Genomic DNA, 27351 nt, shown 5'->3' with positions numbered 1-27351 from the left:
GACTCAAATTAAGTGAATTAACATTTAAGGTTTGTAAGAAGTGCTGTTCAGTTCTGTCAGCAGTGCTTTCTCTTGGATTTTCTCTGGCGAGTGAGTGGGAAACGAGTCTCACTGGAGTCATAGGATAGTTGGTGCCAATTCCTGGCACTAGGAGGCAAACCCTTCATCCTCAGTTCCAACTGTGTGTCTACTGATAGAACTGTTAAATAGTATTGGATATGTGAGCCTGTGAATTAGACAAGAGGTACAAGCTAGAGATAATGAAGAAAGACCCATTCCTTGGGAACCCATAGCCAATTGGAACTCATAAATGTAAAAGTTTATTATAAATTGTAGTATAAAAAGAGCAATGAAATGTGCAGAAGCTGCGACATGTGCAATAGGATCAAGCTTACTTCAGAAGCTGTCAGGAAGAACTTCACAGAGTATCTGAGGGGAAGAGCTGATAAATGCTGTTGTGGAAAATAACAGAAAGCTTCTAATCTGAACCATTGACTGTTAGATAACACATGGGCACTTCTGACAGCACTGAGAACTCATGGTTTTCCTTTATTTGCTGTCCTTGACTTAGTATCTCTGTTGGTATGGATGTGTCCTGGTGCCTTTAGGATAGTTCCAGATGTGACAGTGGCCAGCTAGAAGACATCAGAGCATTTTGTTGGAACCTTTGCTGAGAGGCTTCTTGTGTTTTATTGTTTGTTAGAACTGGCTACAAATTGGTTTTGAGGTATCTAGGGATAGAGATCTTGTAGGGCGGCTACCTAAATAAAGTCTGACTTTGTTGTGTAGAAGATGAGAAGAATGGGCTTTGTATAGAAAAGTAGCATAGCCCCATTGCTGCAGCTTCAGAGTAGAAAGCCCTTGGAAATGTGAAGAACTCAAGGTTTAGTGTGTAAAGAGCATAAAGAACGTTAAAGTAGCTTCAGGGTGGGAAGCTAGATTGGGATCAGCCTGTGAGCGGCCTTAACTTCCTTAATAGGGACTTTAGATTTAATGGGGCATCATCGGTGTGTTCATACCTGAACTACACGGTCTGCAGGAGAGCGAGGAGTCAGAAGCAGCTCAGGCCGAGTGGAGGCTGCTGCAGTGATGTCTAGGATTTGTGGGATCTGAAATGATGGGTGACGGTAGTGAGGCGAGGATGGAGAGGAGAGACAGGCGCAGTGAGCTTGCTTTATTTTCATGCTTGTTCAAAAGAAGAGAGGGACGTGGCACTATGACCAAGCGTTCTTATTGTCTTAATGGTTGACACCTAGCCGAGGAAGCTAAGGAATGATAAACTAGTCTGTGTACATGGAAACAGTAGGTCATGTGCAGTAACATCTGGGATATGATACCCCTAGCCACTACCAGACTCCACTCACTCAACCCAGGCTTTTTTGGGTCTTGTGAGGCAGAGTGAAGCCATGACTGTTCTTCAGAGCCCTGCTCATCCAGAAAGGGCAGTGCAGTAGTGATTGATGCCATCGCTAAGTTACGGATTTAGCCTGAGCTAGTTATAATTTGCTGTGGTCACAGGTGCTATCATGGGTAGTCACCTTTATCCCTTAGAACCTTTCTCTTGTGTTTTAGACTCCAGTCTGATAAATGTGTTCCAAATGATAGTTTGAGAAATGAAAAGGACCTAGAAGTCAGCACTTTAATTTCTTCCTTTTAAAAATGGGAAAATTGAGACCTAGAAAGGTATGATTTGCCCAGGATTATTAGCCAGACATTAAACTTTTTTTTAATGGACCTGTCAGAACTCAGATGTTGTAAGTCTTGGGTCAGCTCTCACTCAGTTCTACCATGCTTTGTACATTGGTTCTTATTTACTGATTTGTACTTGAACTTTCTGTCCGACATAGTTGATCTGAGTTGTTACCATGCGTTATTTTAAACATGTAAGAAATACAGATACTTTTGTGGTATTCTTGGAGTCTGATTATGGCTATCACCTTCAAAAAAAGGATTTTTATTTTGAAATCTAAGAGACATACACTTTCTGTATGCCATGTGTCATTGAGTTTATTATTATGTCTTTTCGTTGTTTCCAGACAGGCCTTCACTATGTAGCCCAGGGTAGCCTAGAATTTACAACCTATCTGCTTCTGCCTCAGTGTTATTTATTGTCTTAATGATTGTTCTGCGGCTCAGGAACCTAATGGGTGATAAAAGCTGCTGGGGTGTGGTACCCATAGCCACCATCAGACTCCACTCTCTCAACCTGACTGTCTTTAGTCTATCAAATGTGTTCCCTGTGTTTAAGCTATTTTCTTTACTAAGAACAGATTTGAGGAGCCAGGGTTCCTATGTCTTCCTTCCTTTACCCTTCAGGCCAGATTGTAAATGTCGGCTGTTTATTTATACTGAAACTAGAATCCTATATTTACTGGATAAGGAGTCTCCCTGTGAGCTACAGCCCCGGCTCCATGCCATTGCGTAAAAGCAGCAACCTCCCAGTGCTGCTCCCTGCGCCCACCCTCTATTTCCTTACCCTACAGCATCACACTCCTGCTCTAGTTATGTCTCTGCCCCATCAGAATGTAAACCACGTGAAGGCAGGGGCTCGTAACTGGTCTTTGCCTGGAGAGCAGAGTGGCAAGTATCGAGAGGTCACTTACATGTGTTTGGATTCTATGAGCAGGTTTTCAAGCCTAGGGATGGTGGGCGTGTTCCATGCTCTACCCCACATGTACACATTTGCTATATGTACACTGGCGTGACAGTGGAGTCTGGAATAGGCAGTCTTGCCAGCTGTACTGAGGACTGCTTCAGGGACTAGGTAGACAGGTGGGGCTGGTAAGTGGCTGCAGTTTAATTCATTTGTGTCTCCTTCAGAACTGTGTTTCAAGTAAAATTTGGTGGCTCTGCTGTGAGGCTGAAGCAGCTTCTGCTTTTACTGAAAGGTTCTTGCCATGTCACTGAGGGGCCTCTCTGCCCTCGGCCCCTTACAGCAACATGTTTATCTTTGCTAATTTGTCTTGATTCTTTAGGATTTCTTTTTGTATTTGCTTATATTTATGTGTGTGTATGTGCACATGTGGAGGCCAGGAAATGGGCCACAGGAATCACTTTCTTCTGCCTCTTAGAAGGGGATCAGACTCAGATAGTCAGGCCTAGCTAGCTGTAAGCTCCTCAACCCCCTGTGCTCTCTTTTTAGCTCCCCTTTCAATGCTTTAACTCCACTAATCTGATAATAATATTAATAATAACAATAATTTTATCTATGAAAGTCCCATATTGAATTTAAGTACGGAGTTTATTTAATGTCAAGGTACATAGTCCCTGAGTTTCTATAAAGTGAGGGTGTATTACCTCTGGATTTACTTGAGCTTTCTGGTTTGGACAGCACCTTACTTGGATTAAACCCTCGGTCCCTGTGATGTGTAATCCCAAGTTGACATGTGATTTGGGCGTTGTTTATGTTTTACCACAGCATTCCTCAACCATAAGAAACTAGACCAGGTTTTCTGTCTTATGCAAATTGTTTAAAAAGTCTACAATAGGAAAAATGCATGACCCACTTTGATACTTCCCTTAGTTGGCACAAGTAGTATTGCATACTATATTTAGAAATGATAATTTTCACTCTTGTGTTTTATGTAAGAACTAATTCACGTAAGGTGGAGTCATGTAAATTGAGAAGCAATGTGCTCTCTTCTGAGCTATCGTGATGGCACTTACTTAAAGGACAAGAACTTTTGACAATTGATTTTTAATATCAGTGTAATTGAGCAACTTTGAAACTATTCTGAACTATTTTCATGTTAGCGAGTATTTACACTTTTGATTTGACTTAGCTATATACTCTGACAGAGACTAATAATGCATTTATACGAGAATCTGTATGTGTGTGTCCAGTCAAATCTTTGTCATCTGAACCATAAGCAAATAATTTCCCTTGCTGAACTTAAGTGCCAAGTATTGCCATTTAAAAAGCTTATGATATTTTTGTGTGCTTACTATATAGTAGATCTCATTTAATTCATTTTGAATGAATTGAGTCAGCTGTTTATAGAGTTAACCAACAGTTTAACTGTCTTATGTATAGGGAGTCTGAAGAAGTCATCACTATTCTAATGAGAAGTCAGTGTTTAAATACTGAGCCCTCTCATCTAGCTGCTGAGCTGAGGTGGTGCCTGTGCCTTTGCTGTTTCCTTCATGCTCTGCAGAGCCTTTGAAAGCCCAGCCTTCCCGTACACGTTTGCACCTACTGCGTGCGAAGGCTCAGTGTCCTGTGTTGTGTGCGTTGTTTGTATGTCTTCTGCACAGGAGTGCTGGTGTTGCGTTTCTCTCTGGATCATTCCTTCCCTTTCACAGGCAGCTTTTGTCTAACTCTAGTTCTAGTTTTGTCCTTCACTCTTTTGGATGTTCTACTGTGTCACCGTTCCTCTGAGCCCTCCCTCCCTTCGCATCTCACACTGTTGACACTGCTGTCCATTTGTCTCCGTGAGTGAGAGTTTAGATGTTAAGCCATAGCATTAGTGCCTGTAAGTCAGCCTTTCTTAGGAGCAACAGGGAGTCCTTCCTAGTGGTATATCCACTTTCTTCGCTCCTCAGTTCTCTGGCCCATGTCTATCCCTTTGTTTCAGGGTTAAAACTGATTTTCTTTCCTTAGAATTAGTGCTGAATTTTCAAAACAATCTTAGCTTAAATCGAATAGTCCAAATTTGGGTTTAACTTTTTGGAGGAGGGGTATGAGGTTGGTCGTTTCAATGGCTGTTGTAGGTTACTGGGAACAGAATGAAATTGTGAAGCCCTCTGGGAATCTAGTTCAGCATCAGGGAAGCACCTTGCCGTTTAGAGAAAGCTATTTCATCTAACACTGATGTGGTAGGAAAATAAACAGAAAAATAGTTACTCAAATGCGTTGAGTGTTGTTAGGGTTACAGACTCTGACTCACTAGGGATTACTGGGGATTAGTAACTGGAGTAAGGTAATTAATAAGATAGAACTCTCGTCAGTGAGTGTGTGCCCTCTCTCTTTTCCTTACATGTTTTTACCATGGTGCCTGTTCATTTTTCATTAGCAGGTGAACACCGGGCAGCGGAAGAGTGGGCCGCTGGTACTAATAGGCAGTGGGCTTTCTTCACAGCAGCAGAAACTGCTCAGCAAACTTGAGACAGTGCTAAAGGCTAAGAAGTGTGCTGAGTTTGACAACACAGGTGAGGATGGTGTTCATTTTGTTTTTGTTTTTGTTTTTTGGTAGAAAACAATTTTAAGTTACTCCCTTTAAAGAATAACCTCTGATCGTGTGTGTGTGTGTGTGTGTGTGTGTGTGTGTGTGTGTGTGTGTGTGCGTGTTTTAAACATTGGGTTGTGATTATATATTTTGCATCTTGTAAAGTGTTTCTGTACCTTATAGTTTTAATATAAGAAATGTAAAGTGTTTATTTTGTTTGTTTTTGTGGGACTGGGGGAGAAATGCAGGCTGTTCACGTGCTAAAAGCAGGTACTCTACTGCTCAACTCTACCCTCAGTGGGAACTGTAAAGTTAAGCCTTATACACATGTTAGGATAGAGCACTGTCAGGAGGACAGATTTTTTAGTTTGTTAATAATAAATTAAAACACAGTATAATATAATAAATCATTTGAAAGTAGCTGAAAATTTGTATTTATTAATAATACCATTTTATGGTGTGTTTTATGATCTTATTTTTCATGTTGATGGCCAGGTTAAAAAGTACTGAATAAAAGAAACACTATCCTAAATATAAAAGTTGCTTTTGAAGAAAACTTCAGTGTCAGTTAAGTAAATAGAATTAACTGGTTATAAAAAGTAGAGGATTAATTTTCTTTCTGTTTTCCTATTGCTTTGTTGTATCTTAGTAACTCATGTCATTGTTCCTGATGAGGAAGCTCAGAGTACCTTGAAGTGTATGCTTGGGATTCTCAATGGATGCTGGGTCCTGAAGTTTGATTGTAAGTAGTGGATTTGGGAGGATCACTATTTAGTATATTCTTGTCCTTTGAGATAGCCACCATTTTGAAAAAGATTCACGTATTGGTGCCATTCAGATTTCTTTTAATAACTGTTCATAAATATGCTCTGATTTTAAAGTGGCTTTATTCAGTAATACCAAGCATATTAATAAATAATAAACGTAGTTTGATGTTAACTTTGAAGTCTAAATAGTTCGTGTTAATGTTAAATGGTTCTTTTTACAAAATATACTCATGTTTTAAATCCATTGCTTGGTGTATCTATGAAGTGAAATTTATTGTTTTCCATTTACGATTTCTACAGTATTACCCAGATAATATCTTTTAATCTTGTGGCTGACTCAGTGATTTTAGGCATTTGTTGGGGAATTGACTCTTTGATCTACCTGATTTGGTGATTTCCAGCAGCCATTACCTAAGCCTCCACTCACTGTATCCCTGTTTCCCTCTGTTGGCAGTCAAATGCCATCGCCACCCTCAGAGCTGCAGTCTACCTCACCTGCTTAGCTGAATGTTATTCTTAACCTTGTATCATTTAGGATTAAAAAAGGAAAGCATATTCCTAATTATTATCTTCTTTGTTTATTTTTTGAGATTGAATTTTAACGACAGCATTTCTCCCTCCCTTTCATCCCTTCAAAGGAATGGTTTCCATATCTCCCTTCCTCTTCCTATTTATTTTCTGTTTCTTGGTACCTGAGTGAAGTATCTACTTTTTGGTATGCCAGCTAAAATATGCCCCAGCTCTTATTAAGTACTTCTTTAGAAAGCTAAGTGGTTGTAAAGCTCTAACAGGGACTCTTAGGATCTGTAGGATGTGGTTTGCCTTATGCTCAGCGATGATTGAAGGCCAGCATTTCCCAGGCCTGCCACACACAGTCGTGCACATGGAGCTGCTCCGGATTCGGATGGGCTGCTCATCCTATGTTAGAGCTGGATACTAACACTGGCTGGACAGCTGCAGTCTCCTGTAATGCTAATTGTTCCAAAGCAGAAGAATGGGTATATTGTTTTTAAGAAGCGCACTAAAAATATTGGTTTTGTGCTTTGAAGGCCTTATGGTAGAGTGATTATAAGGAACTTAGGTTTGAAGTTGATTTGATCTGGAGAGCAGTTTGATGCCAAACATCGATGTTCATATCCTCTTAAAACCAGTTTCCACTTCCTCCTTGTAGTATTCTTGAGTTTGGTTCCCTGTGAATAAGACCATGCTTCTTTTCTCCTCATTCTCTGTTGCTCTCAGTCAAAACCAGTTTGAGAAGTGTAATTGTGTGAATTGGCAATATGTCTGGTTTTGAACTGTATTTTACCTTTCCTGTCTACTGTAAGTCTTTTTGAGTCTCAGGATTTAAAAAGCCAAATGCCTCCAGGGTTATTCACTCTTCTGTAGCACACATGGGCCAGAACCATTGCCAATGGCTAGAACCAGTCACTTTTCATAACAAGATCTTATCAATAAAGAAACCATGTGGAATTTTGAGTAATCTGATGCTTCTGAACTTTGAGTCTGTTTCTTAAGAATTTGCTGCACTGGCATTTGATTATATTGCAGACGATCCATTTCTATAAAACCTACCTTCTGTAGGAAATGTGAGTTTGTCACTTTAATGGCTTGGCCATCTCATTTTTTATAGAATCACTGATGGACTCAGACTGAGTTAATAGTGTGTTATTTGGTGATTCTCAAAGTAGTGAATAACATCCTCTAATACCGATGGTTATTTTAGGATAAAAGATGGATAGAATCTCTTATTGCAAGTCATATGTTCATATTTTTAAATATAGAACCCAAAGAGAAATAAATTTAAAGTTTGAGACAAGTATTTAAGTAGTCACTAGGTCATTGGGTTTATAAAAATAAGTCTGTGTTAACAGTATACCTCAGTATCTCTTTTCCGTGTCAGGCACCTCAATTTTTTGGAAAATATTTCAGAGAAATTTAGAATTGTCTAGAAATCATATATATTAGAGAAAAATGATGGGATTACTGCTTTCAGAATTAGTTATAAAGGTGCATGACTTATTAAAAGTTTGATTCTAGGAATTAGTTTCTTGGTAGATAAAATTATTAATTGAAATAAGCACTTATAAACTTTATGAGACTGACGCGCTGCCTACTGCGCTAAGGAGGCAAGTGACTTATAAACTTTAATATTAACTTTTTGCAGTATTTCCATACACCAGTTGAATTGAGTAGGAGTTGTCATCACATGTGTGCATACATGACCTCGTGTGTGAAAGTCAGAGCTTGACATCTGGCCTCTTAGCCTTGGATCTTCATTTTTGAGACAGTGTCCTGGATCTTCAGTGAACCAGGCAATCAGACATGAGCTAGACTGGCTCCCCTCCATCTGGAGATCTGCCTGTGTCTCTACCTGTTCCCCACTTGGTTGGGCTAGGGTTACTCTAGACTTCTGTCCATGAACTGAGCGAGGAAGAGCACAGAGGACACCCTTTAGTGTTGTTTTCTGATTGGCTGGTTGATTTGAGTTATGGACTCTAAAAGGCAGCCACTAAGGAACCTCATGATCAGCTTAACAGTCATTCTTTTCTATTAGAGTTGCTTTCTAAAGTGGACTTTTGAAAGTGTCATAGAGTTGTAAAGATTGATGTGATTTCTGTTTTGCTTGATAAACTTTGCCAACTTATAAAATGTAAATAGATACTAAAACATTTCTGTAAAGTAAGCTTTAGTGTGTGTCCTGAGGTCTCACCAGTCAGGTAGGGCACGGTGGCACAGGTGGAATTACAGAATTCCAGCATTTGGAAAGCCGAGGCAAGACAAACAGGAGTTCAGAGATATCCTTGCTTACCCAATGAGTTCCCAGCAAGCTGTCCTACCCAGACCCCTGCTCAAAAACAAGTTAGCAAGTAACAGACGTCTCCCATCAAAGGTTCTCGAAAATAAAACCATTTAATCAAATAATCTATTATTTGATAATTTTCTTAGTCTGTAACACAAGCGGGATAAAAGGTGTCTATCATATGGTAGCAGGAAGTGGGAATGACCTGCATAGGAGTGAAACAGTTGTGTCTTTTTTCATGGTAACTGTCAGTATGTGAGTGCACACAGAAAGCATACATGGGGAGGAGGGTACCAGACAGGGTGGATTCCTGTATAGCCCAGGCTGGTCTCAAACCCTGGTTTTCCTGCCTGTGCATTGAGTATTAAGTGCTGGGATTACAGTCAGGGTGTCCATATTGTAATTAACTTTTAACAGTTTTCTAAAGAATATGTGCCTGTTGTATTAAATCTACATCGTCTAGGAAAAAAGTAAGTGAATACTGAAGTAGTATTTTTGACAAAATCTAAAGACCTATGACAATATTTTCTGTAATGTGGTTGTTGATGATGACTTGAGTGCAAACCTTCACATTTCTAATAGCAATTAAAGTACAGTCGTTCTTTGTTGACTGTTCTGAAGATTAGTTGGACAGTTCAGGGCTTTGATCTTAAAAAGAGAAATTAAAACCTGCATTTTTAATTGTTTCCCAATTAATAAAATAGTTTGTATTACAGATTTAGAAAATTACATAAACATTTCTTTTAAAAAGGTATTTGACTGAAAACCACTGAACGTAAGTTTTCTAATTATCTTTGGGCATTAGACAATTTGTTCTTTGAACATCAGACAATTTTGATATTATTATTCATAGTATAGGTGTCAGTACTAATACCCACGTTTTGTTTAAAAATTTTTTATGATATACTAATACATTTCATGATAGGACTTGTTTGCTCTTTTGTATTTATTAAGTAAATTCAGCATGGTATCTCAAGAAGTGTGTGTGTGTGTGTGTGTGTGTGCATATTTATATCTAGAATGTTAACTTGAACTATAGGAAAAAAGTAGGTGAATACTGAAGTAGTATTTTTGACAAAATCTAAAGACCTATGACAATATTTTCTGTAATGTGGTTGTTGATGATGACTTGAGTGCTGGTTAGTTTTTGTCTCTAGACACAAGCTAGGGTCATCACATGGCTTAGGGTTAGGGTTAAGGTTTGGGTTAGGGTTTGGGTTTAGGGTTAGGGTTAGGGTTAGGGTTAGGGTTAGGGTTAGGGTTAGGGTTAGGGTTAGGGTGTGTGTGCATATTTATATCTAGAACATTAACTTGAACTATAGGAAAAAAGTAAGTGAATACTGAAGTAGTATTATTGACAAAATCTAAAGACCTATGACAATATTTCCTGTAATGTGGTTGTTGATGATGACTTGAGTGCTGGTTAGTTTTTGTCTCTAGACACAAGCTAGGGTCATCACATGGCTTTTGGATCACAGCAACAGAGAAGCCCATCTTGGACAGCATAAATGGTTTTCTTTTCTACTCTGAACCTTCATTTATTTCACCATTGCTTTACTCTTGGTATTTCACACCGTGAGTTCATGTCTCTGTCGCTTAACTGTCACCTGCCCTGGAGAAGCTGTGATAATGCACTTTGTTATTTTCCATTTTGTTTGACTGAAAACTAATATAGAAGCATTTGCAAGGAAAGATTTCTTTGATTTTACAGCCCAAGTGTTAATTTTTAAGTGGATCAGTCAGGAACTCCATGGATGTTTGTTTATTGTCATTCAGAGTGACATAAATTCCAACTTAGTTCTAATGCCATAACTATTCAGAATCCTGGCTTTGAGGTGGAGTGATGTTCATGTATTCTGAGTTTCTTAAAGGAAACTTGTTGACTTAGAGCAATATTTAACTCCATGTTCTTTTGTTAGGAAGAGCCAGAAGCCCCAGAAAGAAAACAGTTTGTTAAAATCTGTGTTGTTCTGGCTTTCGAAGAGAGTGAAGGCAAAGTGTTTTGTGTTTGTGTATTTGGTTTTACTTTCCCTGTAAGACAGACCTTCTCTTCCTGTGGACACTCAATAGATTGGTATCTTTAGCTCTGTTCGAGTTTTTGCATTCTTTAATAATTTTGTGGAGCTGTGGGTTCAGGGGCACTTATTTTTACTCTATTTCATTTGTTAATCCTTCTCTCTCAGACTTCAGGAAAACGATTCAGTTCAATATAAATTGATGATCATCACTGGTTCATGCATCTATAATGAAGATCTATGTATAACTTATGTTTTTATGGGCTAGAGACAAGAATGCAGGCTAACAGTTTAGAATAAAGGAATACTTTTCTGTATAGTATAAATTTCTTTTTTAAAAATACTGATGTTGCCCTGAGCATGCAAAGATCCTTGGTCTTGCCAAGGTGGCCAGAACTGCCCTCATGACATTGAGCTCAGTAATACTTGGGGATTGTGCTTCTCCTGCACACAGAAAATTCACAATGTCAGGCCCAAAGAAAACGAGCATAAGTAGTAGGTGTCATCAGGACTTTGTCTGATTCACTGAAAGAGTGTCTGCAATGTGATTTGTTCCTTTGTCCCTGCAAAGTGATAACTCCAGATAAAAATCTTAATAGAATGTATTCAAGGTAACAAAGATGAAATAAATCATACATCATATGAGAATAGTGTGCATGGTTCTAGTTGATGGAAGTCTTTGTTTACATGTGTAACTATCAAGTTAATTTACGTTGGGAATTACTTGTGGAGAAAACAAGCAAAACTGTGATCTCAACTTTGCTTTATTCTTGAAAAGGAAAAATATAAGTATCTGTCTGCCAAACTTTTTACAGCAAATGATAGCATCACGATGGGCTTTATTAAGTGTTTATGATAGATATAAAATAATTGGATTAGAGAGCAGAGGTAGGTGGATCTCTTGAGTTTGAGGCCAGCCTGTTCTACAGAGTGAGTTCTGGGATAGCCAGGGCTACACGGAGATACCCTGTCTTGAAAAACAAACAAACAAGCAAACAAAACAATCAACCTCAGTGAAGGGTTAAAATTAAGAGGTTACTGAATTGTTGGTAAAAGATTAGTTTTTAAATTAATGGTGTAAGTGTAGAGATTAGGGACTGTGGTAAACATTATACTTTATATGAGTTTGGGGAATAGGATTGTTTTTAAGTGATAATATTTTAGAGATGAAAAAATACATTCATATGGAAAGTTGCCCTTTTGCCTAATTTTTGTGGAATAGATAAAACTTTGAAATACATTTTATTTTCTTGTTAAATAAGTACATAATATTTGCCTAATCTATGCCTTCATTTCATTAGTGATATCACTATGTCATTCAGTTACAGAAAGCTCACCTCAGAGTGTGTCCTGTGTGTGCTTTACTTGAGTCCATTTAGTTGATTAATCTCAAAAGGAAGTTCACAAGCATTGAAGTTTTAATATGGAAAATGTCTGCTGAATAGCGTGTCTTCAAATGTGTCTTCATTCTAGAACTTGGGAGACCAGGATGACAGTGGCAGTTTGGGTATCAGATCAAATAAACTCACTGACTGTTGAAGACACAGATAAATGTATTTATTGTTCTCCATCCCTTCTGTCTTCGGAGTTCCTAGTACTTTCTACTATTTATTGTACATTTGGGGTAATCTCTTGAAAATGATTTTTCGTCTTCAATCCTTAAGAAATGGACCATGTGATCTCCTGTAGGAGAAACAGAACGAACCAACTACTTATGGAGTTAGCTGCTGTTTGTGTAGATGGTTGTTTTACACCCAAGGAAGAGACGTAAGGAAAGAGCTGTCCAGGAGTTGGAGACCATCTAAGCTTTCATCTCATCGAGTCCACAGCAAAAGCACTCGAGTCTGAGGATTTCCATAGTGTTGGGTGTGACTAGGCATTTGAGTTGGAACCTTAGGAGGAGCTGTCCCTTGGTTTTCCAAAGCTCCCAGCAGTTTTCTGTACTGTGAAAGCAACTTTATAAAAGGACTTCGTTGCCATTCAAACATCTTCTAGACATGGAAACTCACTCAGATTTCCTTATCTGGTGCTGGGGGCCAGAGACTTGGGTAGTTTCCTAGAATAAGAGAGAATCAGAGGAATGTTTGATCAGCTCAGTAATTTGCAGTGAGATCACTAAACGTTTCTACATTTGGTGTCTCTTGTCTGGGGAGGAGAGCCAAGCACACCTGTGGGCTAGCTGTAGCAGTGAAGGCATCCGGCGTTCAGTCTCCTGCCTTCTCCTGCCTTCTCCTGCCCTCTCCTGCCCTCTCCTGCCCCTGTTCATCCCTTCCTTACACTAAGGCTGATCACCTAAAGGAAGAACACATTGCTGAACTCAAGGCAGCTTTCTCTATCTGGGAAAGATGGCAACTGCCCTGAGGTCACTGTGTCAAACCAGTAGGAGCTGAATTGTGGGATATGGTCCAGGGATGATGCTGATGGAATGACATTATTCACTTCCCCAAATACTAAGCCAGGGTGGCAAGAAAAGGGGAAGATACAGAAGAAATCTGTGAAACGTTCCAAGTCTCTGGCAAGCATGGCAAAGGCTACATCAGTCCAGCAAAATCATATCACATCATGATGAACTGTGAAGGAAAATTAACAAATGAAATGGCTAGAGATATAAGATATTGGGGGTGGACAGAGTCAGTGGAATACTTTGTGCATGTGATCATAGAATGACCACACTTGACTTACTTCTTGCTACTTTCCTCCTGTACAGCACACTGATTCTTGCAAGAAAAAGGGTGATTTACTGTTTATATAGAGTAAAAGTGAATGTCAGAGAACCTGCACACAATTATCTTGTGGTCTTGTCCCCTAAAGATATGCTTCAGATCAGTTACTGCTGCATAAGTAGTTTACTTCAGGATGGTGTGCAGAAAGGGTTTGAAGTGTGAACTTGGAACACAGCCCTAGTCATATATGGTCCTCTTATATTTCCAGGTATTTTAACCCCATAGTGACAATGCCATACCATGGTGACTTGCCTGAGCATGTTAGCTTAATTCTGTGTGCATTGTACTAGAGTAAGACTAATGTCAGGTTGTCACAGATTGTTAGTAAGAAATCTTTACCCAAGGAACAGCTGTGGATTCTGTTCTTAACACTTTGGATGTGAAGCCAGCACAGTAGGCTGTATATGTGGGCTTAGCACAAACATCAACACTGCTTGCTCTTAAGGAAATTAGTAACTGTTTCCTTCTAACTTGTAAATGCTCATCTTTTTCCAATTAGAATAACTTGTCTACTTATCAACTACTACAAAACTAGAGATATTTATGAAGCATGGTGCAACCACTGTAGAAGTACTGGTCCTTCTTTAGGAAACCAGCTACCTTCTCAGTGTTGGTGTTTTCTGTCTCCTGTCCAAGTACCCTACTTAGCAAACCCTACTCTGTCTAGTTCTGTTGACTAACAGCAGCACATTGTTAGAAGCAACAGATACTACTATTGTGGGAGTTAAAATATTAAGCAAAATAAACCCATAGAACAGCTAAAGCAGCCCATAGGCACAGTGTCTGCTGGCCACTCCTGGTAAAGTAGTCATTGTTGCACGTTACTCACCTAACGATTTCATTGCTCTGCAGGCAGAATTAGGAGTGGACGTGTGTATGCCTAAGTGATACAAAATGAAAATAGGAGCTTAGATGTAAAGGGATGGGTTTGTTGTTGATTTTGCTATACTGATAATTCCTTTTAGGTTCCTATTTTGTATACAAACAGCATGTGACCAGCATACTGGGCATTGTTGCTAGGATAGTATTTCCACCTAGTCACAGATTTTGAGTCTCGTTTTCAATGTATAGGAAACTTCATTTTAACACCCCCCATCCCTTTTTTGAAACATGATCTCATTCTTTAGCCAAGGCTGTACTGGAACTTATTATACAGTCTAGGCTAGCCTCAAACTCACAGCAGCAGGTCCTCAGCCTCCAAGTGTCAAAATTTCAGATGTGAGCCATCATACCTAGCCAAAGTTAATATATTAATATTAGCTACATTAAATAGCATTTTAACCAGCAATCATTTAAAATAAGGCTATTTAAGATACTTTATTGCAGGCCAAACAATAATTTATAAATTAGAACAATAAGATTTAGCACTTCAGCTCACCAAACTCAAATGATATAATCTTAAAAACTGGGCAAAAGATTGTTGAATAGGCAAACCTAACAAATTAATAATACACACATAAGGAATTATGGGAAGTTTCTTAAGTGTGGTATTTTATCTTTATTTATGTGCATGTATGAGCATGTATATTCAGATGCCCACAGAAGCCAGAATAGGATGTTGGATGTACCAGATGAGTAGCTACAGGCAGCTGTGAACTGCCTGGTGTGCCTGTGGAATCTGACTCTTACCCTCTGCAAGAAGAGCAAGGTCACTAAGCCTCAAGCGGCTCTGTAGTCCCCTGCTGTTGAGTTTGAATACACATTAGCAATCCTAAATGAAGGGAAGCTTTATATTGACAGCTCTCAGTTTTGGGAGGAACTGTGTATTTATTTGCTAGCATAACATGCAACATCTTAGAATACTCAAAGCAGCTTAAAATCATTTGCCATATTCACAATCACACCTTTACAGTCCAAGGTATAGCTTGCACCAAAAAGTATATTTTGTATGTGGAATGCATAGGCTTTAGAAGGCTGAGCAGACCTGGGTTCAGAGTCCCATTCTACCACACTTAGCAGCTAAATGGCTTGGAACCTGCTAAGTACTTTGTGCTTTATTTCTCTTTCTGAAATGGAAACAGCACACAGTAAATCCTATTGTTTGTGGATTTTACATTTTTGAATTTGCTCTACATGCTAAAATTTTGTAATTCCCCAAGTCCGTACTTAAAAGTCTTCGTAGACTTGTGGGGTCCCTTAGGGTTTGAGGTGCATATGAACGCGCTCCCAGCTGAGACCAAGCTGTGATCCTTTGCCTTCTCCGCTCTGCCTGGCAGTGTAAGCAGCTTTGAGTGTGCAGAGCATGCTCTCATGCATTCGTGCTGTTGAGTGCACACTTAAACTAGGCCCTAGTGTAATGCTGCAACGCTGCCCCCATGCCATACACAGAAGATCTTTCTAGAAAACAGTTAGAGGGGGAGCCTTATTCAGGCCCATATCTTAATGTAGTTCCAATGTTAATGAGTGGTACTGTGGAAGAACTGTGGGGATTTCAAACACACCCAGAATGAGAAGTGTTCATCAGTTTACAAAAGTGTTGGGACCAGAGTCTCCCAGGAGCACAGCAGTGCGTTTCCTGAGAGTCCATACTCAGTGCTGGCACTTCTTTCGTGAACATGACTACTGCAGGTAGGAGCGCCCACCAAGTCAGTCTTCTTCAGTACAGGGACCGGTCATACAGTAAAGCACACAGAGTAGCTGCAGTCTCTGAGACTGTCAGGGCTTTTCCTTGGAACAATACCAGTATCGTTGGTCATGAGAATTAGAGAAACAGGACAGCCGGATTGGCTGAGTAGGGATCAAATCTAAAGTATCTGAGTTTGATCCCTGGGCCCCATGTGGTAGGAGGGGCCAGCTCTTGCAAGTTGTCCTCTGACCTCGCTATGCATGTGCACTCACACACATACCCACAAAGTAAATAAAAATAATTCAAATGATTTTAAAACCTTGAAGTTGGGCTATATAAGACAGAAAACAATGCACTATGTTATACTGGCAAGTATTTTGTTTTTTTCTCCCTGTAGTATCATCAGAGACGATTAGTATATAGTTTTATCTCCTTAAGAAATACATTCCTTTTAATGTTCTTTGGGTAGGCCCTGTGCTCATTAGTATTTTATTATTTAAATAGTAGGAAATTAATGTTTTTAGAGTATTAGACAATGTTTATGCATTTGGATTATAATGGTGCATTGTGCTCCTAGGATGAATTATTAGATTACACAGCAACCATAGATTTGATAAAATCATGTTACTGTGATGGTTTTCCACTAATGAAAATGAATGAGCAGAGGGTGTTTGGAAAAGATTTACAGGTGTTGGGAATAAAATAGTTCGCTTCTGTTCATATTCTATTTATCTGTACCCAAGGAAATAACAATAAACACTTCAAGGTTTTTTATATTTCCTTAATGATATTCTAGTTTTCCTCTCAATATTTAATATTTCATTAGATGAAAGAATTAAAACTCTAGCTGCACATAATTTCCTACCACACTACAAATTTTGCATTTCACTTCCCTACCATAGCCAAACCACTAATACTTCTAGAATATTTCAGCAGCAATTTAAAAAAAAAAGAAGGTAAATTGGTCTAGAATTGTGTTTTAGAAATAAGTATGCATTCAAACATTTTTACTAAAAAAGTCCAATTATTTTTGCTTTTAGTACATCTAAACTAAATGTGAAATGTAATGGAAATGTTTTTTCTTAAATTACCCCTGTCAGTCAGATAGAATCTGTTCTTCTGAGGGTTTGCAATTAGATCAGGAGAGAGGGAAAGGTGAATGTCAATCAAGGGCATGGCTGTGCTTGTGTCCCACTGCATCTGTGACCTGAGTCCCACAGCTGGCGTCAGAACAGAAATGCAAATCCTCCTGGGCCCTGAACATTGCCGAGTGTGAGGAGACTTGCCCTTTGCCATCCCGGGTGCCCCGGCTGGAGCGCATTGGACCGACAGCCTTCATGTCTTTGACACATGAAGATTTCCAGGGAGCCTCTCAAGTGGTTTTATAATGGAGTATTTATTGACGGAGGACGATAGAGCTGTGCAGATAGATTCATTTTAGTCGAGTACTCATTTAGAGCTTTCCCAATTTAATGAAAATTGAAGATTAGTTTTTGCAACAAAACCTTAAAAACATGTTTTTTACAGGGACATAACTAATTGAGTTTGTAAATAGTAGGTGTGTACGAATAAAGCTGCAGAAGGCCCTGTGGAGGAAGGCCGTGAGCAGGGGCAGCTCTACTCTCCTTGTTTATCAGGGATTCTGACAAACCAGAGCTCAAACTATGGTTTTGTGGTGGTTGTTGTTGTTGCTCTCATTTTCTGTCAAAGTTGTCCCTTACTCGGTGTTTTCAGGGTGACTCAGGGATGTTTTATCACTATTCTAGTTGGGGGTAATGGAAAAGAAGCTTAAAGATGGGTGCCTCAAACCCTAGGCCAGGCTGAAGTGGGCTGTCACTCACTCTTGAAAAGTACTGATTGTCTTACATTGTCACCTCTGTCCTGTCAGCATGGCTTTTCTCTTCTCACCCTCACAAGAGTCTGTTTATTTCAGTCACAATATGGGACAGTTCAGGTGCTGATGACAGATTGACACTTGGTTCTGGGCCAATTCTGCCCCGAACTGAATGAGTCTTTTACGGCCCTCTGTGGAGTTGCAGACCACAGTGTCACCCTTCAGTGGCATCTAATCACGGCATTTTCCTCCTATTAGGATGTTGATATATTTCTACCATATCTGTCTAATTCTCAATATATGTTGGTATAGATAAGCTTTTCTTCTGGATAAGCTTTATTCAATGGTTGTTTGGTGTTTGTTTTTAAATTGTAGTTTTCTCAGTGGTAAAACTCAGGTCATTGAGTGAAGTTATCTCAAAGGCAAATAGAGAATGGTCTGGAGATTTTGTTTTTATAGTGAAGTCAGTATATTATAGATCCATTTTGAGGTTGTTTTGTGATAGACCCTTTATTTCCAAATTTGTTTTTAATGTCTTTTCTCAGAATATAATTATATAGATTCTCCTCTTTTCTTCCTTTAACCCCTCCTAGGCGCCCTCCTCCAAAACCCCCTCATGTCTCCCACTCTCAGGTTGATGTTGATAACCTCATTTGCTTTTGTATTTGTTAAATACGCGCGCGCGCGCGCGCGCGCGCGCGCGCGCGCGCGCGCGCACACACACACACACACACACACACACACACACACACACACACACACACACACACCTCTATGCACAAGGAGATGTAAGTAGAACCTACCAATTCAGTTTTTGATGTTTGTGTATATGGTTGTGTATGGTTTCAAGGCTGATCAACCCTAAGGCAGCTCAGCCCAGGAGATTCTGATCCTCTTCCCAGCAGGCTACAGTGCCTATAATTCTTTGTTTAGGGTAAGACCTCAGAACATCATTCCTCTTGCACATTACCATGTCATGGGAGGGAGACTGTCCACAGAGTGTTTCCTGGGACTCTGGGTCTGAGTCTCCTCCCCTTTCTGTGATGTTCTGACTCATAAGATGCGGGAGCTGTGGTGTAGATGTTGAGGGAGGCTCACCACAGTCTCTTGACCTCTGCATGGTCACGAGCTCTGGTTTTCTGTGAAGGCCCTGTGCTCATTTGCTGTAAAGAGAGGCCTCATTGAACTCACCTGAGGTATAAGGATCAGGTTTAGAATGTAGTAAAGAGTCGTGCTGGCCCAGCACAGCAGTGCTAGACATTCATTTTTATGTTAGGGCCCACCTTTTAGCTCCAGAAAACTGACAAGGTTTCCAGTTCTGGACAGTTTCCCTCCTGATGAGTGGGCCTCCTGTCCCAACTACATAGCTGTTGGCTGACACCATTTGCATGTGTTGCCATGCTAGTAGTTGTCATGGCTCCTAGGTGTTGCAGCTGGCTATGACAGTTTAGTTGCTTCCATTTCTTGGCAACTCAAATAGTATTCTCTGAAACCATGGAACCTCTTCTGAAGGACAGACACTTTTAGCTCAGCTGGAATAGTGAGCTATTTGCAAAGTCATGTCTACCCTGATATTCCTCAGGAGTCTGCTGTCTAGCACTGGGGTTTGGCTCCTCTATGGTTTTCAGGGGGAACATTGCCAGCCCAATTGGCTTAACCTCCTTATATATACACATACAAAAGTATATATGTATACACACATGTATGTATTATATAGATCATTTAAATATAAAATAATATGATTCCTTGAGGCTTTATCAAGAAATCTTGCCATTATTTGTCCCCTACCCGCACCTCTCCATCTGTCTTGACCACACTCCCTCCTCCCCATGGGAGCCCCTCCCTGTTATTGCAATTCCTACTACGTGCCACTTACATCCTGTTCTTCTCTACCAAAGGCCTCCCCTATCTAAGCTCTATACACTCCTGATGTCTGGTTACTTCATGCTGTGTACTCAGTCTGAGGAGTTGAGCTAGAAACTGTTGACAAGAGAACCTGTGGCATTTGTCTTTCTGGGTCTAGGTTACCTCATTTTTTTACAGTTTATGATAAAAATCTGTGAGATAGGTGATATTTCTAATTCTGTTTTTTTTTTCTTTCATAGGCAACAAAACTAAATAACCCTTATGAGTTTATGAAGTTATATTAAAGCACTAAGTCATTTGACTTCACATCTCAAATTTAGTTGTTTGCGTTAAACCTAGCAGTATCACACACACACACACACACACACACACACACACACACACACACCACCTCTTCTTCCTCCTCCTCCTCCTCCACTTCCTCCTCCTCCTGCTCCTCTACTAAGAAGTTGCTGCTTATGTTCTGTTCTCCTCTGTGATTAGTTTTGGGCATATTAGACTACAGCCAGGCATTGATGGTGACTGCTAATGTCCCTGCTTAGGGATTTCCTACTCACTAGATGCAATAGCTCCTTCTCTTTAAGCTGTAAACACACTGGTGCAATCCATCAGGATTCTTTCTCCAGGGAATATCAAGCAAACTTGTCTACAGGAGTGGTGTCAGTTCCCAGGCTTCTCATGGGCTCTGCTTAGAATTTAACAGGTCCTGCTGAGATCCTGTTGTGTGGCTAGCTGAGGGAGGTGCTGTAGACGAAAGCACTCTCCACCACTGGACTTTTAATAGGAAACCATGCATGCAACTGTCAAAATGAGCCAACATTTGTTAAATGCTCAGTTCAGACTGGACTGAGCGTACTCTGCTTAAAATCTTCCATGGGAAAGAAGGCTTTCTTCCATTTATTTTAAGTCTAGAAAGCTAGCTTTGTCATATTTTCTTTTGGTTTTTCTATGTGGGATGGGGTGGTGTGTGTGTGTGTGTGTGTGTGTGTGTGTGTGTGTGAGAGATATCACTCTGTATATACGTGCAGCAACCTGTGTGTTTGTGTGTTGACGCCAGAGGCTGACTTGGGGTCTCTTTTTTGTCACCCTCCACTGTATCTTTCAAGCCAGGTTCTCTCCTAGAGCCTGGAGCATATCATTTCGGCTAGGCTAGCTGCCACTGACCTGTGGGGTCTGCTCATTCCCTAAACCCTAGCAACAGTACAAGCTGCCACACCCATTGGGGATCCGGCTCACCTCCCTATGCTTACACCTCATACTGTTCACCTGCTGAGCTGTCTCCCCAGTCCTCGCTTTATTGTCCTCTATTGTAGTAGAATTGGGGTTTGAAGATTTCGGAATGTTTAGGCCCACCATAAAGGAGAGACTAATTAGATGGATTTCACATACGCTCATGTGCTGCTTATTTGATTATACCTCATTTCTTGTCAGGGGTGAAAGCCTGTCTGGACAGCCAAGAACGTGAGCAGGAAGAAAAGTATGAAGTTCCTGGAGGTCCGCAGAGGAGCAGGCTCAACAGAGAGCAGCTGGTATTTTTCTTTTACATACTACTTGCTTGTTCTTATGGCTTCGTGTCATTATCATCATCGGGAAAACTTTGCCCTTTCATCCAGTCCAGGTGACTGATTAAAATTTTAATTGTGCTTATTTCAAGCACTTGATTCTGAAAGATGATCACGGTGTGCAGTAAAATCCAGAAGGTAATAATTTCACACTGTTAATGGATTTTTGGCATCTTGAACATTCCCATAAAGCTTTCAGAAGCTGAGGTAAATCTCAGATACAGGAAGTAGCTTGAAAGAAGACTTGGAGCCGCTGCTCGGATTTAGTTGCCATATGTCTTTATTGCCACATACTGTGGTTTTAATGGACAATATTCCATTATTCTGTTGATGTATGTAACTGTAGTAGAAATGACAAAGACATTTTCTAATTGGATCTTCAGCCATGACTTCATTGTCTGCTGTGTACTGGCAATGCATCTCTGGAACCTTAAGGCCACACTCCAACTATGGCTGCCTAGGAGACCTTAGGTATTGTCTTAGGGTTTTTATTGCTGTGAAGAGACACCATGACTAAGGCAAATCTTTAAAAAGACAGCATTTAATTGGAGATGGCATAGAGGTTCCAAAGGTCAGTCCATTATCATGATGGCAGGAGGCATGGCATGGCATGGTCCAGGCAGGCATGGTGCAGGAGGAGCTGAGAGTTCCATTATCTTGTTCCAAAGGCAAACAGGAGAAGACTGGCTCTTTTCTGCTGCTAGGAGGAGAGTCTCAAAGTCCACCCTTAGAGCGACCCACTTCCTTCAGCAAGGCCACACCTCCTAATAGTGCCACTCCCTTGTATGTGGGGAAAATGCTACTCTTACTTTAAGTCCAGCCTGATGTCTTTGATGCTTTCTCTAGATATCTTAAAATTTGGGAGATAAATCCTGTCAATGTGCACAAGCATCTTAATGGAGGAAATTTTGATGAAGAAGCTTTTTCTTTTTTGGACGGTGTCTCACTCTATAGCATAGGCTTACCTGGAACTTGCAGTGGTCTTTCCTGCTTAGCCTTGGCACTAGGATTATACTTATTACTGCTATGCTTGACCACAGATTGCTTGCTTGTTTGGTTTTTTGTCTTCTCATTAGAAAACACATCTGAAATTTTAAGAGAGTAAAAAGGAATCAGACAGTGGCTGAACTTTAAATGAGGAAAATCATAAATAAGAAACTGTTATTTTCCTAAGTGTGCTTCCTGATCCAGCTAGTTTGATTGAAGTGCAGGTTATGCCAGCACCTCATTAGGAAGCTTCTTTCTGACACATGCTTATTGTTTTTATGTCCTTCATTCAGAGAGAGTGTTTCACAATATTCTGGTCTACTTTAACAATTCTTTTCCTGTTATTTCAGCTGCCCAAACTGTTCGATGGATGCTACTTCTTTCTGGGGGGGAACTTCAAACATCATCCAAAAGAAGACCTCCTGAAGCTCATTGCTGCAGCAGGAGGCAGAATCCTCAGCAGAAAGCCCAAGCCAGACAGTGACGTGACTCAGACCATCAACACGGTTGCATACCATGCCAAGCCTGACTCTGATCAGCGCTTCTGTACGCAGTACATTGTCTATGAGGATCTGTTTAACTGTCACCCAGAGAGGGTTCGGCAGGGCAAAGTCTGGATGGCTCCTTCCACCTGGCTAATCAGCTGTGTAATGGCCTTTGAGTTGCTTCCTCTTGACAGCTGAATGTCGTACCAGGTGAACATTTTAAGTTGAAGGCGCGTGGTTTGTGAGAACACGGCCATTGTGATGTTTGATCACTCTCGCTTTTATGGATAGGTAGAACCATTCATATCCCCCCTCCCTTTGAATTGCAAAATAAAATAATTGATAATAGATTAGGAATTCATTTAGATGCCTAAACCACTTTTAAGATTTTCTTGTTGTTGCTCTCTTTCGAGGGTGGGGGCTATAACTCAAGTCTTAGAGTCTTCATCAACTCTGGCTGAGGCACAGTTTCCACACTAGGAATTTACTTTACACGTGGCCTGTGGTTTTGATTGATCATGTTTTTCAGTTTTATCAACATCTGTCAAGGATTAATAAGTGAGATAGCATCAAACTATTTGATAAATCTATACGTGGCCTGCCACTAATTTAGCATCCTTTAGTAAACAGAGCATCACCAGATGATTTTCTTCTGTCCCTTTTATGATATAAATGTGCCAGTGTGGGTGAAAAGCTCTATCTGGAGTTATCTTTTTTATGTTATATTTTAATTTCTTGTATTTTCTTGGCTTTCCTTTGTGTTTGTTCATTTAAAAAAAAATCTTGTGTATGTATTAGGAAATCATGATTCCAAGCGCTAGATGTTAGTGGCAAAATCAGCAGTGTGCTTGTGTGCATGCTTTCAGTATGCACACTTACTGTCTGTCTACTGTGCATTTGTGCACACCTATTTTCTGTAACTTATTATAGTGCCACTACTTCTTAGAAGGTCTTGCCAGTTTAGAACACTGTTAAATGTCAATTCCTTACATTAGAAGCAATCTGTTTTTGGTAAATCTTTCTGGGAATTACTAAAATAGTCCCTGAAGGCTTTAATCCCTTCTCTATTCCCTTCCTCCTTCCTCCTTCCTCCCTCTCCCTCCTTCTCTCCTTCCCTTTATTTGTGATAGTGAGTATAGAAGGGAGGATCTTATGCATGCTAGGCAGTTACCTCCTTCAGAACTATATCTGCAGCCCACTTTTCTCTCTCTCTGGTGAGCAAATGGGGGCCTTGCACATACCAGGGAACTGAGCTCCACTCCAAACCTTCATTTATTTGGAGACATCTTGCTAAGTTAGAGAGGTTGCCCTTGATCTCACTGAGCTGTAAGTTTTTATACAGCCTTTAAGTTGGTGGGTAGGCAAAAGTTGGAGATTGCTTGACTTATAACATTTTTGACATATTCTACACAAACTCCCTAGCAGGAAATAAGGAAGTGGGAGTGAGAAGAGCTGCTTGATAGAGAAGCAGCCACAGCAGGGAAGTAGAGAGGGCCCTCCCTGAGCATGCGCACACTGGAAGCTTACCCTGCCTCTTCTGAAGGTTCTCATTGTGAATGGACAGGCTCTATACTTTAAATGGTCTTAAAGAAGAGGATTCTTTCGTGCATCTTTGCATAAGCTAGTGTTGACAGCACTATGATGTACAGAAGGAGGTGCTAAGAGAACCATCTGTTTTGTTTTTAGGAGAACAGGGCAGCTTGATAAGCACGGGGCAGGGGGATGGTCATGGATGGTGGGAATCTTCCCAGCTCGGAACTGGGAAAGCCAGTCATTTCAAGATCCACTTACCAGGAAAGGTTGAGATTCTGCTAATCTTATGAAAGTATACCTTGCATAAATCCTTCTTTAGCATACTATTTTTCATGCCAACAGGTATGTTAATGTGAACACAATGTTCTCCCCATGCTGGCTTCCCAGTGTCTTGTCTGTGTTTGACACAATTCTTTTTAAATCTGGGGAGTGGTGGAAGGGTAATGTGGATTAAGCTGTTTAGGTGTGGGTTTGGGGTATAGGGCTTGTTTTCTCTTCGCTCGCTGAGCTCCTTCCTCTTGCTCCTGGTATCTCACCCCTGCTCAGGGTTCTGTTCTCTTTGCTGTGAACTCCTGTGTCTGAAATGCCTTTGGGGTTCCTCTTCATGTTTCCTCTCTTGCCTTACCCCCTTTCTCGTTTTCCCCTTTACTGTTAGTATTACTACTTTTGAGTGCTCTAAATGCTGATTTTTAAAAAACTTGTCTGAAACAGAAATGTATTCTCAGAATAATGCATAAAAGCACAGGTCGAGCTATGCAGAAACTTCCCTCCCTTCTCCTACCTTTTCCCTTCTCTGAATGCCAGGGAGAAGGACGCAGTTGAAGGAAATATGCAATCAAAACAGTGACCAACTCTAAGGACAAAGGCGTGGTCCAAAAGAACTTACCATTATCCAATTATGTGAACAGCTTCACTGACCAGGGTTAAGATGCTGCAGATGTCTTGTTTCTGTAGGGCGGCTTCTCAGGGCTGCTTCAGGGAGGTAAGGATGCAGTGCACGTGGGAGACATCTGTGGCCTGCTCCCTGGGCTTAGGGTAAAGTCGCACAGCTGTGCACCCACTTTGGGACACTCATTAGTGTCCTCACAATGGCTGTGCTGCCCGGCCGTTTGCCTCCGCTTTCTGTACTGCTCACTGTCTCACGCACGCACCACCTCCCAGCTCCTTGGTTGCTTTCCACGCTGCTTCTTGCCACCAAGAATTGGCATCAAGTGCTTCCAGGCGCTGTTTGCTCTTCTCTCCATTTATGGAGACTCAGTCTCTGATCGCGGCGGATCCACTTTTGAGATAGCGGCATAACTGTTGGCCCTTTACTCTCCGCTCGCATTTGCCGCTTCCCTCCCATCAGCAGTGTCGGGACTTGGTTTAGGTTACCTTCTAGCACTCGAGGCTGTACGTTCATCTACAGAAATGTTTGTAATTTTTTTTCCTAATGGATTTAAACTTATAAATCATTAAAACCATTTGAGCTTGTATCTGTATCTTCTGTAAAAATGACTTATTTTGATAATGAAGAATGAGACTCGGCCTGACTTGTGAAGGAGTCTTCCAGCTGTGGTTTGTGTGGGTCTACACAGCCCCATTCATGCATAGATGTAAGCATTGTTGATATCCAAGCTGCTCAGGTCTCCACACTGCACTGATGGCCTGGTTACAGAGGCCTGGTTATCCACTTTGGTCATGAGGTCACAAAACAGCTGTCCCAGCCTGACCTTCCGGGTATATTTCACACATAACCTTACTTCCTACTTTGTGAGACACAGTGTGACTCATTTACCTGCTGGCTATAATAATGTGACCTAGATGAGGTGCTGTGAGTAGGTTCTGAAGGTCTTTTTCTGGACTTAGCTGTGGGTTTTTCAGAAACAGTGTTTATAAATACTGGGTAGTTACTGTAGGAATTTTGAAAAGAATTAGAGAAGATGGGGTGGAGAGATGGCTCATGGGTTCAGAACCCTGGCTGCTTTTGCAAGGGTTCTGGGAACAATTCCCAGCACCCACATGGGGGCTTCCAACTGTCTGTAACTGCAGTTCCATAGGTTCCGATGCCTTCTGCCCTCCATAGCAATTTGCAACATTATACTCATGTGGGTCACAGACATGTATATCCAGGCAAATGTGTATAAAAATCTTAAGTTTAGGAAAAAGTTGCTTCAAATCTAAGATTTATAAAGTAAGTTTTATGCGACTTTATGGTGCTAAAAAACCCTGATAAGAATCCTGTGCATGATCCACTCACCACAGTCAGTCCTGACCACTCTGGGGTGTGTGAGTGTATGTGTGGTATTTGGAAAGAGAGTTAACTTTTCTTTAAGCATGCATGTAGTCTATCCTTGTTATCACTGGGGTTTGTTCCCAAGAACCCCATGGAAACTGAAACCTACAGATGGTCAAGTGCATTATAGAAAACGAGGTCATGATGTAATATTTGGATGTAGCCCCTGTGTTCTTGTGTTCTTTAAGTTGTTTTTAGATTGGCTACCATGCCAATATAATACAAGTACCATGAAAATACTGTTTAGAGAATAATGACAGGAAAGGTAAAAAAAACCATGTGTAGAACAGATGGAATGGTTTTTCCTAAGTGTTTTGGATCTGTTAAGTTAGGGATACAGGACTCACAAATATGGAAAACTGACAGTAGCCACCATAATTAGGGTATCAACCTTATATACAAAATCCCCTCTATTACTCCATATATAATTTTAAATGGTTACAACCCTCTACCAATAGGCTGTATCGTTATTTAATCTGGTCTCTGTCATTGGCTATCCAGACTCTTTCTTTATAAATCAATTAGAAATATTTTCTGGCCAGTTTTTATGGAGACAATATTTTCAATGTCAGAGGAGGTCGGCGTCTTTACAGAACACACTGCAGCCCCTCACATTCAGTTAGGTGCTGAGGTTACGCTTAAAGCATCAGAGCGAGCCTGACTGACTACTATGTTACAAGGTGACTAGATTTGGGGTGTAAGGTTCAGGACATTACAGCTTTTACAGGGTACAGATGTAGGGATGAGCTCATCCTTTTGGTAATCATTTGAGA

General features: G+C 40.5%; 1 protein-coding gene and 1 long non-coding RNA gene across 7 annotated transcripts in view; one reads left to right on the top strand and one right to left on the bottom strand.

Moving 5' to 3' along the window:
* Bard1 (BRCA1 associated RING domain 1) overlaps window positions 1–25784 on the top strand; it is a 74208-nt gene extending 48424 nt beyond the window's left edge. For 3 of the 6 annotated variants that reach the window (XM_039084176.2, XM_039084175.2, XM_039084174.2), the window contains 4 exons: window positions 5013–5148; window positions 5815–5907; window positions 21168–21265; window positions 22636–25778. In XM_039084176.2, coding sequence (XP_038940104.1) covers window positions 5013–5148; window positions 5815–5907; window positions 21168–21265; window positions 22636–22968 — 660 coding nt within the window. In that variant the 3' untranslated portion in view covers window positions 22969–25778. Of the gene's footprint in view, window positions 1–5012; window positions 5149–5814; window positions 5908–21167; window positions 21266–22635 lie in introns of all 6 variants that reach the window. The other 3 variants (XM_063267688.1, XM_039084173.2, NM_022622.2) reach the window with 2 other exon arrangements.
* LOC120094698 (uncharacterized) lies at window positions 12283–25338 on the bottom strand. The gene is made up of 3 exons (XR_005489178.2): window positions 25190–25338; window positions 14300–14350; window positions 12283–12803 (listed from the first exon to the last, which is right to left on the bottom strand). It is a non-coding gene; the product is annotated as an uncharacterized LOC120094698 (long non-coding RNA).
* Window positions 25785–27351: the final 1567 nt, after the last annotated feature.

The sequence above is a fragment of the Rattus norvegicus genome, chromosome 9, assembly GCF_036323735.1.
Source record: "Rattus norvegicus strain BN/NHsdMcwi chromosome 9, GRCr8, whole genome shotgun sequence".
Lineage (NCBI taxonomy): Eukaryota > Metazoa > Chordata > Mammalia > Rodentia > Muridae > Rattus > Rattus norvegicus.
This window is presented reverse-complemented; position numbering and strand designations above follow the sequence as displayed.